Consider the following 14,192-nt stretch of genomic DNA (forward strand, 5'->3'; position numbering starts at 1 on the left):
TATGCTGAAACTGAACCTGCATCCACTACATCTGCTGGCAGCTTGTTCCCTTTTCACCCTTAATCTATGACCTCTAGTTCTAGTCTCTCCCAGCCTCAGTGGAGAAAACCTGCTTGCATTTACCCTATCTGTACCCCTTCATAATTCTGTATACCTCTATCAAATTTCTGCTCATTCTCCTATGCTCCAGGGAATGAAGGCCTTTGGTTTTCATGCATATAAATTATATTGACTAAAGAACATGGTGGTGTTTAGCTAAAAGTATGAGTCTGCACTCCAACTATAGGAAAGCAAGACGAGAGGTGGAATAAAGAGCTTACTCCTTGCTTGAATATAAAACATGATGTTGGGTAGGAGAACAAAGAAACCCGATAGTATGGATACAGATATTGTTAAAAAATGGCATCCAGTTTGAGTATTGGTGCAAAATGAATGGAAAGGCTGGCTGCGGTTACTTCATTGATTATAATGGACGTAAGGATCAGAAGAGGTTTAAGGAATCTCACTCATTGAGCAATTGCACAAAGTTTCCTTCAATCGGAGAATTGAGAACCAAAACATCACACAAAAAATGGAGGCGGAGATCAGCAGGTCAGGCAGCATCTATGAAAGGATGGAAACAGTCGACATTTCTCTTCCTTGGCCCAAAATGTTGACTGATTATTTTCCTCCACGGATGCTGCCTGACCTGCTGAATACCTCCAGCATTTTGTGTGTGTGGCTCCATATCTCCAGCGTCTGCAGAAGCTCCTATGTCTCCTTAGCATCATAACTTAATGGATCAGGGCTCATGCACCTTGGCATTGACCCTTGAACAGATTACAACAGGATGTTGCATGCATTCAAGGTGCTCGTGCTGTAGACAGCTACTGGGAGAAGTGCAGACAAGATTTGCAAGAAGATTATCGGAACTGAGAGCATGCAGTTTTCAAGAAAGACCGAGCGTTCAATGACTCTATCGTGAAAAAGAAAACAATAGAAGAGGACACATAAAAGAGAGTCTATAAAACTATTAAGAGGTTTCATGGGCTGCGCTAAGTACAAGGAAATGTTAACCAATCAAATAGAGAGATTTAGGAAGAATTGCATTACATGAGCGGGTGGAACCTGCCCACGTGGTGTGATTAAAGCATTGCTATTTTTATCAGAAGAATCAGTGGTTATGTTGCCTATCTTTTGTAAGCTCACGTGCTCTATTATGATGTTTACTCTACTTGTGTGTCAATGGTTAACCAAAATATAACCTGTATCTGCTGTAGTTTCACACCATTACCTGTTGGTGGTGCTGTGGAGTGAGTTTCTAAAATCTCAATTCCTTCTCAATCCAATGGACAGAAAAAATACCAGGCAGCAGACAGAACACCATTACATGAGGAACAAAATGGAAGTGTGACCATCATTGACTGAGAGGTTTTACTAGGTTATTTTATACAAATTTAAAAGTAGGGAGAATGCCAAGTGGTTTGAATAGAGATCAATGTAATCAAATTCCTACCTCCCAGTCTTAATGTGACACTAATCCACTTAAAATAAAATGAACAGAGGAAACACTGTGAGTGTATTACTGACAATCTGCAGCTAAAAACATTCTACAAAATGCAGCCCTTATGTCCAATCATGTTATGGATTTATATTGCATCTCCACTGTTCGAATGATAAAGGCTCCATTTTGTTTCATTTAACCCTTTATTATTGCTTTATGCTTCACTCACTGTGAAATGTACAGGAAGTATTCTGTGACTGTATATGTGCAAGATGTTTCTCTAGGGAATTAGATAAAGTTAAAAGGATGAAGCAACCACATTCTATAGAATTCTGCGTCTCTGTAAAATAGATCAAAATAAAAAAAAGGGGTAAAATTTTGGGAGGAAGGTTGGCCCATGTTTACACAGAAACATAGAAGAGTACAGCACAGTAACAGACCACTTGGCTCACAACACTGTGCTGAACCAACTGAAAAGCAAATCAAAAACACCCAAACACTAATCCTTCTTATCTACACAATGTCCATATCCCTCCATTTTCCTTACATTCATCTGCCTATCCAAGTGTCTCTTGAAAGCCTCTAATGTATTTGCCTTTACCACCATACCAGGCAGCATATTCCAGGCTCCACGACACTGAGTTAAAAAAAAAAATTACCCCTCACATCCCCCTTGAACCTACCCCCTCTCACCTTCAGTGCTTACCTTCTGGGTCAACTAGAACTGTAGGCAATACTCCAGATGTGGTCCAACCAGAGTTTTATAAAGTTGCAACATAGCCTCAACTAATAAAAGCAAGCATTCCCTAAGCCTTCTTAACCACTTTTATCGAGCCGTGTAGCCACTTTCAAGGAGCTATGAACTTGGATCCCAAGATCCCTCTGCTCAGCAACACGGTTAAGGACCTTGCCCTTCACAGTGTACAGTCTCTTTACGCTTGCCTCACCGAGGTGCAACACCTCACATTTATCTGGGTTAAACTTGATCTGCCATTTCTCAGCCCTTATCTGCAAGGATCCGATCTATATTGTGCTGTATTCTTTGCCAGTCTTCTACACTATCCACAACTCCACCAACCTTTGTATCATCCGCAAATTTATTAATCCACCCATCTAGGTTTTCATCTAGGTCTTTTGTATACATCACAAACAACAGAGGGCCCAGCACAGACCCCTGTGGAATTCTGCTACTCACAGACCTCCAGCTCAAATGAGTGCCTTCAACCACTACCCTCTGTCTTCCATGCACAAGTTAGTTCTGAATCCAAACAGCCAATTCGCCACAGATCCCATGCGTCTTAATCTACTGGATTAGCCTCCCATGAGGGACTTTGTCAAACGCCTTACTAAATCCATGTCAACAACATCCAATTCCCTGCCCATATCAATCTGTCTCGTCAAACAACTAACTCAAGTTGGTAAGGCGTGACCTGCCCTGCCCAAAGCCATGCAGGCTCTCCCTAACTAGGCCGTGTGTTTCCAGTTGCTCATATGAGTCTACTGGCAGCAAAAGAGACCACCTCGGAGAGCATCTACATTAGGTCCTGCACTGACGGAAATATCTTCCACCTCTGCTGCCTTCTTGCTCGAACAAAAACCACGCAAAAGACCATTCTTGAGCTACTATGTGCGGACGACCTGGCTCTTCTCACGCACACAGAGGTCGCGCTACAGGCTGCAGTCTCTAAGTTCGCCCGGGCTGCAAGGGCTTTCGGGTTAACGGTCAGTCCGAAGAAAATAATGATCCTCCATTAGAAGCCCCTGGTGGTGTTTACAACTTACCTCAGATCATCATTCACGACCACCCTCTCACCACAGTTGAGCAGGTCACCTGCCTGGGCAGTGTCATCTCCAGCGACGCCACCGTAGTAAGGTACGTTGACACTCGATTCGCCAGAACTAGCAGTGTCTTCGGGTGCCTCCAGAAACGAGTGTGGATGAACCACCAGCTGCGTCTGTCCACAAAAATCCTGGTGTACAGGGCTGCCGTCATCACATGGCTGCTATCTGACTCCGAAGCCTGGGACTTGTACCGCAAGCAAATCCGGTTGCTCGAGCGCTTCCATCAGCGCTGCCTCCTCTCCGCCTTGAGTATCAGCTGGCAGGATCGTGTCGCCAACAACGGGGTCCTGGAGAAGGCTCGGCTCCCGAGCACTGAAGCAGCTCAAGCAGCTCAGGCAGCTCTGCTGGCCCAGCCACGTGTCGCACATGGACAACGCCACATCACCCAGAGCAGCACTCTGCAGAGAACCTCTCGGGCCAAGAGACATCATGGCGCCCCACACAAGAGGTACAAAAACAAATTTAAGCAACAGCTCTCTCAGGCAAACATCGAGGTCATCGAGTGGCAGCAGCCGGCTTGTGACAGAGACCGCTGGAGAACACTGATCCATGGAACAGCCAAGAATCCTGAGGGATCCAAAAGAGCGATGACGGAAGAGGAGAGGAGACGCAGGAAGAATCCTACAACCCAAGCGCCCACATTCCAGCTGTTCCCGTGTCCCTCCTGCTCCAGAGTCTGCAGATCCAGACCTGCCCAACAGTCGCCCCTGAGGACTCCTCTTCCCTCCTGATCTTGGCAACCAGTCATCACTATCATCACTCATCAGGAGGCCCAACACTTCCTCCTCCTTGCCCTCTAAATGCCCTAATGCTCTTCTAAACTTAGCACTTATCTCCTGGTGTTGTGGATAGTGTAGAGGATTGTCGAAGATTGCAGAGAGACATTGACAGAATGCTTACTGAGCTGGTGCGCCATTTCTTTGTCCCACATTACTAGCGGTCATTTTCCAGCAGTCCAATATTCACTCTCACCTTTCTTTTACTCTTTATATACTGTATCTGAAAAACTTCTGGTATCTTCTTTGATACGTTTGGCTAGCCTACCTCCATACTCCATCTTTTCTCTCCCTGTTTGTTTGAGGATGACTTCTGCTGGTTTTTAAAATCCTCTAGCTTCCCACTGGTTTTTGCTATCCTGTGGGTAAATAGATTATTGATTCCCAAAGGAGATTACAGAGTCACAGTAGCATTACAAGTGCACAGAATATACAAATATTAGAAGAGAAGTAAGAAAGAATAAAAATAAAAATAAAGTTATCTCAAACAGTCTAACAGTCATCATTTCCGCAGCTATAGGTTGGCTCATTATAGAGCCTAATGGCCAAGGGTAAGATTGATCTCTTATGGCATGCTTTGGAGCAGCATAGTTGTCTCATTATACCCTGCTCTTTGCTTTTATGCTGCCTTTGACTTCCCTTGTCAGCCGTGGTTGCCTCATCCTCCCTTTAAAATACTTCTTTTTGGGATGTATCTATTCTGTGTCTTCCAAATTGCTCCGAGAAACTCCAGTTATTGCTGCTCTGCCCTCATCCCTGCTAGTATTACCTTCCAATCAACTTTGACCAGCTCCTCTCTCATGCCTCGATAATGCCCTTTACTCCACTATAATAGTGATACATCTGACTTTATCCCCTCCCTCTCAAACTGTCGGGTGAATACTAATGTATTATGATCACTGCCTCCTAAAGGTTCCTTTACGCTAAGCTCCCTAATCAAATCTAGATCATTACACAACACCAAATCCAGAATAGCCTTTCCTCTAGTAGGCTCAACCACAACGTACTCCAAAAAGGCATCTTATTGGCATTCTACAAATTCCTTCTCTTGAGATTCAGCACCAATCTGATTTTCCCGATTTTCATGCATATTGAAATCTCCCATGACTATCATAACTTTGCCCATTTTACATGGCTTTTCTATCTCCCATTGTAATTTGTACCATCATCCTTGCTACTGTTCAGAGGCCTGTATATAACTACCATCAGGGTTTTTTTCAATCCTTGCAGTTTCTTAACTCTACCCACAAGGATTCTACATCTTCCATCATATGTCACCTCTTTCTAAGGACTTGATTTCAGTTTTTACTAACAGAGTCACCCACCCTCTCTGCCTACCTGCCTGTCCTTTCGATACAAGGTATATCCTTGGATGTTAAGCTCCCAACTATGATCTTCTTTCAGCAACAACCCAGTGATGCTCACAACGTCATACTTGTCAATCTCTAACTGTGCTTTTAAGATCATCTATCTTATTCTGTATACTGCGTGCATTCAAATATTCTGTAACACCTTCAGTCCTGTAATCATCACCCTTTTCAATCTTATCTCTATGTTACTGGAAGTTACATTTTTATTCCTTTCTAAACTTTTAAAAAATTTATTCTGGAGACTTTCGTAACCTCTCCTGCACTCTTTTCCCCTTTCACTTTGTCCTCACTTTTCCAAATTGTTGAAGTGTTGAACCTTTTATTCAGTTTAAAGGCATGACTGTAATTTTGCCTTATCGTCTGCCTGTCCTTCTTCACAGTCTCACTACACACTGCACCTACTTTTATATCAGCTTGTACACCCTTTCCCCTGCCTTTTCACTCCAGTATGTATTTTAGTTTATAATAGAAATAGTATTTTACCTTTGGGTTATAGAGTCACAGAGAGACAGAGCATAGAAAAAGTCTTCTGCCCTCCCCCCCTCCCCGGTCAAAAATAAGCATCAAACAGTCATTAATTCCATTGATACATTCACCCCACATTCCCATCAACTCATTTAACCCCCCTCCCCCCGAGTCACCCTCTCACCTACACACTGTGGGCAGTTGCTATGGAAATTAACCCACCGACCCGCACGTCTTGGGGATGTGGGTGGAAACCAGAACTTCCAGGGAAAACCCATGCAGTCATAGGGAAAACCAAACCGGAGGCCAGGATAGAACCCAGTCAGTGACTCTGCAAAACTCATTCAGGTTCCTCTCTGTAAGTCCTGAAGCAGTGCTAAAGCTGTCAGCCTCTAATCAGCTGTCTTTGCCCTCCTGACTTTGGAAATTGTGATGTACCCCTTGACTAGGGAGAGACTTACTGACTGTCCATTTCACCGCTGGTGTTTAGGGCAGCAATGACGGCCCTCCGTCTCTGACGATGTGCAGAGCTTCCTTCATCATGTCGGTTTTCACTACTGTCAGTCACCCAAGTCCCGGGTGGAGACTCAGGAATACCGTCGCACTCAGATGTAGAAGGATTCTTCATTGCTCTTTCCAGGGTTGTTAGCTCTGAGCTAGACCCCGGAGGACCAGTGGACCATTTTTAGTCAGGCCTCTACTCTTTGACCTGTTTGGCATGGGTGACCCCACCAAGAGCCAAAGCATAAAGCCAGCCAGCATAGCTCTCCACAAGTCTCCAAACCATGACAAGGTTGAGGCCCTCTTGGAGGAACTGCGAGACAGTAGGTGAACATTGGAGGGCTGTGTGGGCACCAATCTATAAGCTACCCCCTTTTATCCTGAGTACTTACAGCATTAATGCCACTGAGCTGCATAAAAAATGACAACATTGTGTTGATAATCAGTTGGGTTCGAACGGCGGGATCCCTGCAGAGCTCCCACACACTTCTTGATCTTCCACCCTTTATCGCAGTCTGTTCAGCTTGCATTTCTTCAAGCTCTTGACCAAAGTCACGTTTGCCCCATAGTCTTTGAAGTGCTGCAGGTATAACAGACGGAAGGAGGGCCAACATAAGTCCGGTGTCATGACTGCACTGGTCACCTATTGCAGAAAGGCACTCAGTGTGTATGAGCTCTTGAAGGGAGACAGAAGTATCCTGCCATAAAAATTTCTTTTCATAGAGATTGCAGAACCCCTGGAATTCTCTGCCCCAGAGAGCTACAGAGGCTGGATGACTGGAATTGCCGCAAGCGGGGATGGATAAATACCTCAAAGACCAGGAGGCTGAGGGCTGTGGGGAATTGGTACATCAGAGGGGTTGAGGCTTGGGACAAATCACACTGAAAGGTGGGACAGGCTTGAGAGGCGAGGTGGGCAGCTGGTCTAATCGTACTAATGTATAGCTTATTTGAATGCACTAGCAGAAAAATTTTAATGGGACCTTCAACATGACCAGAGCAGAATCGTATACTGGTTTATCAGTCTCTACCCCATGCAAGCTAAGTGCATTAGTACTGAGAGCCTCTCCTGTTCAAGGCTTTCCTGTTGTTAAGCAAACTCAAAGCCAACAGATTTTAGGGCAAAATCATTGGCAGAGGATATATATATTTTTTTTTTAATTAAATAAATATAATATTTAATTACAAATTTTCCGGACAGCACAGTGAGAAATTTGTACTGAAAGAGTGTGTTTTGTAAAATAAAGCCTCCTCCAGCATTTTGAAGGAAGGCAGCAGGTGTGATATTGGTTTTTCAGTAGTCTCTAGATTATCAGGGCTTGGAATAAGCATTTGTTATCAAATTTATATCAAAGTTTGATAACAAAGACTTATTCCAAGATGAGTCACCTAACCTACTCAACAGTCCCCCTACAGTTCAATGGCCCAATATGATAAAAAATCTCTGTCACAAAAAGCAGAAGGAACATGATTAACTATGACTCACATTACTGCTCTTTACCTCTTTCGACAGTCGCCCTTTCATCCTATCAATGCAAAGGCCCATATGCCAATTTAAACCGGTCAGCCCAAATTGAGTAGGTGATCAATGAGACCACTATTTCTCCAGATAAGTGCTTGGATACTCAGTCTATAACAAAAGGTTAGAGTGGGGCTGGAAATGCAAGTGCTCCATGTTCCAATACTGTCTATTCACAATAATAATAGCAGGTGAAACAGTGAATTGCAAGAGTTGAAATTCTACTTAACCCTTCTCGCAACCACGAATTCAATGACAATGCTGAGAGTTACAAATGATTGGCTCTTTACAGCTACAGAAATGGACTGAGAGGTATCACCCAGGAGATAAAGTGTTGTCACTTGCCATTTATGGACAAAGCCCTGTTTCCTTTGTCAATCAGGAGGTATCTGGGGCTCTCTGGAAACCAGGGCAGGATAACAAGCTGTATAAAGGCAGGTATGGCATTGAAGGCCATCAATAAAGGCCATACACTTTCACTGCCTAAAATCTCTCTGGAGAAACAAAAAGAGCACATAACACAAGGTTGAGATATATTTAACGGTTCTAAAAGGTTTTCAGACATTTCTATCTACAAAAGATTTTATTGTTCTAGTGAAATTGACATTATAAAAGACATGAAGCATGAAGCCTGTGAAACTGACTGCACGGCTTTTGTGCTGCAGGTGCTATTTTCTTTAAATTACCTAGCATGCACACTCTTCAGTTACCTTTAACAACCACCATATTTGGACATCGGTCTCGCAGAAAAGGCCAAATTGCTGCATTAATCAGATCAAAGTACTGATTCCCTACCATCACTGTCAAACTGCAGCTGTATGACGTGGTCAAAGCCATGCTTATGCAGAGATTCCAGTATTTCACTCAACTCCAGTACTTAAAAGAATAGAGTCATAGAACACTATAGCGCAAAAACTTCCTCCCATCCAGTCCGTGCTGAACTGTTATTCTGTCTAGTTCCATTGACCATCACCCGGACCATAGCCCTCCATACCCGTCCCATCCATGAACCTATCTAAACTTCTCTTAAATGTTGTAATTGAACCCACATCCACCACTGCCACTGGCAGCTCATTCCACACTCTCACCACCCTCTGAGCAAAGAAGTTCTCCCTCAGGTTCCCCTTAAACATTTCACCTTTCACCCTTAACCCATGATCTTTCAGACCACTTTCAGCTTTGTTGGCAATTTTTTTGTGGAAGAGCTAGCTGCAGCAAGGTTTGATGCTGCCTTTGAAAATCCCACAATCCCTAATGTCCAAAGTGTGGGTAAAATTTAGGATCGCTCCTAACGCCTAGGACAGACGATGTTGTTCCTCTTGCATGACGGGAGAGTGAGGAGAAAGCTTGTAGAGTTTGGATGGTTGCTGGGCAAAGAAACAGGAGAAGGCACAGCCCAAGAGCAGGAGGCAATACAACAAAGAGGTTTTGTTAATATCGCATGCTCCTCAGAACAGGAATGCCAGAGAAAAATGAACTTCTCCAGGAGGTGGTGGCGCAGGTTTGTTACGTGGTTCTGTCACAGCTTCAGGGTCAGAGGGAAACCAGTGACAACAATGGTCACAACAGTCATCAGACGTGCAGTGGACAGCACCAGCTTATGACTTGTGCACACTGATGCAATACAGAGATCGCAGGGGGCCTTGCTTCTCCAAAACAGCCAAACTCTTTTCCTTCCGCTTCAACAGTGAGCAGGAACCAACCAAGATGAACCAACTGCAGTGGCAGCGTAGAAGTTAGCACGATGCTATTTCTCCTTGGGGTAGCGGAGTTCGAAGTTCAAATCTGATGCCACTTCCCGTGTGTGCTGGTTTCCTCCCACAGGCTGAAGATGTACTGGTTGGTAGGTTAATTGGTCATTGTGATTTCCCTGTGATTAGGCTAGAGTTAAAATCGATGGGTTGCTGGTCAGCACAGCCTGGTGGGCTGTACTGTACTCCTAAGTAAAATAAAGTAAAAATTAAAGTCATAGGAAATCCCAGAAAAACTCAGCAGGTCAGGCAGCATCTGTGGAGAGAGTGACGGGGTTACCATTTCAGGCCATTAACCTCTCAATCAGAACCTTTCTACTGAAGGATCATTCACCTACTTCTCACTCCACCATATGCTGCCTGGCTTGCTGGGTGTTTCCAGCATTTCTAGTTTTTAATTCGGAGTTCCAGTATTTGCATTATTTTTTGATGCTAAACAACCAGAGTACATGGTGTTGCCTGGATAACTCATCTCCCAGAGCTGGGAGCCACAGACTGCGCACAGTGCTTTGAGAACATTCGATACATATTCTGAGATAGTTAAGCAAAGAAGGAGGAAATTGCAAACACCTGAGAATAGTCACCACATGCCAGTCTGACAGGGTGTTAAGTCCTTTGTCTCAGTCATCATGTTAAACCAGAGGTGAGTAGCTGGGGACAAAGTCCAACCTCTGTGCTGAATCCACCGACGAGAGGCTGCACCCACAATGTAGCCATACTGTCACCAATAGACTAACAAGCTGCCCTGGAATGACATTCCAGTGCCTTGCAGGACCCTGTAGAGCAGCTTGTGGTGTTGTAGAGACAAAGAGCACAGAAACAGACCCTTGGGCCTACTGAATGCACACCAATCGCCAAGCTCCAAGCTTAGTTAATCCCATTGTTCCTTTATTCTCTTCACACTTGCCTTTGCCTTCCCAAATTTTAGCCACTCATCCAGCAGTAGTATGATCACTGGAGTTGAGTATGATGTTCTCCTCAGGGATTGTAAAATGCTGGGTCCTCAGGAGGCTGTAGAGGCTGATCTAGGATCCACATACCTGGATACTAGGGAGGATTTCCTTAATAGAGAACTCTGCATAACTCTGTTTAATGTGCCCAGGCTGATGCACGGGCTGCTACCACATGGTCCTTAACAGGTGAGGGTCAGGGTGCGGTGGCATGGAGTGCAAGATGAACCAACCATTCACTGCTGCAGCCTTCCTCCTTTTGTGATGTGTCATCATCTTCCGCCAGCTCCACTGTCGAGGTCTTAGTTGGATCACTCTTTGTCTGGAACTTCCCCCTTGACCTTATCGCCATGGGTAACCCTACCAAGAGCTGAGCACCAGGATGGCAAATCCCCAGAAGGCATTGCTCTTGGGATCTCAGGAACTCACAAGCCTCTCCACCGAGGCAAGGTGACGACCCTTGGAGAAGATATCGCTCACCTACGCATTGGGGGCAATGTCCATTAACCTAACAGCAAGACTGAGGGAGGAACCCAAAGTTACTGGAAGGTCATGTGAACTCCACACAAACAGCACTGGAGGTCAGTATGCAAAGCGCTGGAGGAACTCAGGAGTCAGGCAACAGCAAATATTTCCACCACTATCTTTTTGCAGCTATCATCAGGCAAGAGGTCCAGAAGTCAGAACAGCTACTTCTCTTCAATCTTCCAGATTCTGTGCACAACCCTAATCACTTCAGTTCAGCAAGATGACCACTTTGCACTAAAATGGCTTTTATACTTTAGTCCACTTTATTGCGCTTTGGGTCGAGACCAGGTGAAAAGTATGAACCCAAAATTGGCCTGTCCATTTCCAGATGCTGACGTTTGATTCCACCCACGACAATGGTGTTGTCAGAAAACTTAAATATGGCATTGGAGTTGTGCTTGGCCACACAGTCATTAGTGTAAAGTACTAGTTGTAGTACTAATGTGATCACGGAAGTTGAGTAAGATGTTCTCCTGAGAGATTGTCTATTGATGGGTCCTCAGGCTGATCCGGGACCCACAGATTCTGCTGCAGTGTGAACATGAGTAAGTAGTGTCTGTGGTCAGTGGCTGGGTCTTTTGGTTCGTCAGTCTCTCCTTCCAGAGCCACCGCTTGTTATCTGCGGCACAGCGGAGTTTGTTCTCATGTATCACAGCTCCCTCTTGAACAGATTTCCTCCAGGTGTGTCTAGTGAGTGCAATGTCTTCCCAGTTTTTAGATGTAATGTTGAATTTCTTCAGGCTGAGTTTGATGTTTCCTTTTCCCACCGGGGTTTTAGTGACCGTCCTTCAACCATATACAAGCTATACTTGGACAGCCTTACGCCTGGAGTTATCCAACCTCTGGGGTGTAGCTGGATATCACCAGCTTGATAGATACAAATAGCATAACCATGAGCTCACTCATCCCTTCATCTTCAATATCTAATTGTTTTTACCTCTCAATGGATCTGCCAAACATGCTGAATTCCAATCAAGCACTGAGGCATCCAATGTGATGGATAGGAAGCTAGAAGGGCCCTTCATTCTTTTTCTATTCCTCAATCTGTTTACCTTTTCATCCCCACCTCTTCTCTTACCACTGTATGGTGCTCCTTCTCCTTCCCTTAATCCCGTGGACCACTCTCCTCTCCTCTTAGATTCTTTTCTCTCCAGCTATCACCTCCCAGCTTCTCACTTCATTCCTTCTCCCACCCACCTGCCTTCCGCATCACCTGGTCTCACCTATTACTTGTCAGTTTGTATTCCTTCCTCTTCTGCTGCCCCCATAACTTCCTTATTCCGGCTTCTTCCCCTTCCTTTCCAGTCCTGATGAAGGGTCTCAGCCTGAAACGTCGACTGTTCATTCCGCATTCCTCTCCATAAACGTCACAGTAAGGAGGGCTGGTGTCATGGTCTGGTTCTTATTGTAGTCTTTTCTGCAGGTTGGTCAATTTCAATACCTGAGACGTGCTTCACAACGAAACAACTCAACATGGCATGTAGTAGCAATGTCTTTTATTGAAACTTTTCCAAGTATTTTTCCCAAGCATTGCTCGATGCCTTATCATGATGCGTGTAGCATACACTCATAATCTTCCGCACAAGGCTGATGTCATTGCCATTGTCCATTTATTGGAAGTGACAGAAGAACGTCTATGTGCCTGAAATATAGGGGCTTGTTCCACAATCAGGCATCCCCTTGTTGACAAGGACTGCAGGCTGAATGCACGATATTTTTTTGAAAAAGAACCGAGATATTCTCACCATTGCCCTTGTTACCTTTTTATCCCTCCAGCCACATTGATGAATAAACTGAAGTAATTGTCTCTTTCTGTGCATCGTGATACTGACTACTACAATAAAGTACCACAGTAACTACAAAGATAATCCATGGTCATGATCAATGCTGTAGAACTGTACTTTCTTCATCTTCACCACTTTTCTACAGAGTCAGGGTTCCAGTGATGCTAGAACCATTAAGTCCTTAATTTTTATATGAAGCATGGGTTGGTATTCAGTGAAAATGGTATTAGTATGTATCCTGCATTCCATCAATGTCATTTCATATATCTTGTTCTTCTGCAACAAGACCACTGGCTTACATCTAAGAGCGAAGCACAGTTCTCCATTTCACAAATATACCATTAAGCTTACTCTGTGAGACCTGTGAAGATGGCAGCAAGTTCATCAATCCCCTCACTCCCTCCTGCCTCATTGATGAATTCCACAATGGGCAGCTAATCTGAAGTGTGACCAATAGGTACAGATTTATGAATATCTGATTAATAGTTGGGGTGTGTCTCCCTTTGATTTTCTTTCATCCAACAAAAATGTTTCATCCATGGAACCTCTTCTTCAATCAAGGCCATTTGTCCCAGAAGGGCTCTTATTGCCCTTCCAAAAATCCTCACCAGTAAGTCTCCAGCCTTTAGTGTACCCAGTCTGTTCAGAGAATCTATCTTAGATAGTAGACTGTGTCCCAAGTGTGGGTGGTGCCAACAGGATCAGAAAACAATTCATCTTGGATGAGAATAACTCATGAGATCTATCCAGCTCACTGTTAAACTGCCACAGTCGATTCACAGAGCAAAGGCGAGATTCATTTTTCCAGGTGTCTTTGTTACAGCAGCATGGCCCCTGACTACGGAAATGATCTCTCTGCTTGTAAAAAGCCAAACACTCCCACACCTCCTCTACACCTATCACTCAGCCCTCTGTGTGTGACCGAACTCATACTCAGCACAACGTCACATGGAGCCATAACTAACACGCCAGTCCAGACCTTCCTTTTAGATTCCTTAGAAATCTGTCACTAATCTGTAAATATTCCAGCAAAGTATACAGCATTATTAAAAGTTGATTTACCTCAAGCTGTCATTTACCCAACACAATTATTGATTTACAATAACAATTAAAAATTACGCAAGAGCAGATTAAAACATTATTACTGCAACTTGCTTCCTCTAAACTTACCAGAGATGTAGCAAAGAAACTAAAGGTTACAAATTTCACGTACCAATTTTGTT

At 44.2% G+C, this 14,192-nt stretch overlaps 1 protein-coding gene across 7 annotated transcripts in view; it reads right to left on the bottom strand.

The window, feature by feature from the left end:
* The window catches only part of LOC134338511 (solute carrier family 2, facilitated glucose transporter member 11-like), an 82,067-nt gene that overhangs the window by 17,199 nt on the left and 50,676 nt on the right, over window positions 1–14,192 (bottom strand). For all 7 annotated transcript variants that reach the window (XM_063034384.1, XM_063034382.1, XM_063034385.1 and 4 more), the window contains 2 exons: window positions 8,302–8,450; window positions 6,830–7,017 (listed from right to left, as the gene is read on the bottom strand). In XM_063034384.1, the coding sequence (XP_062890454.1) occupies window positions 6,830–7,017; window positions 8,302–8,450 (337 nt within the window). The remainder of the gene's footprint in view (window positions 1–6,829; window positions 7,018–8,301; window positions 8,451–14,192) is intronic.

This window comes from Mobula hypostoma, chromosome 27 (assembly GCF_963921235.1).
Source record: "Mobula hypostoma chromosome 27, sMobHyp1.1, whole genome shotgun sequence".
NCBI classification, from domain to species: Eukaryota; Metazoa; Chordata; class Chondrichthyes; order Myliobatiformes; family Myliobatidae; genus Mobula; species Mobula hypostoma.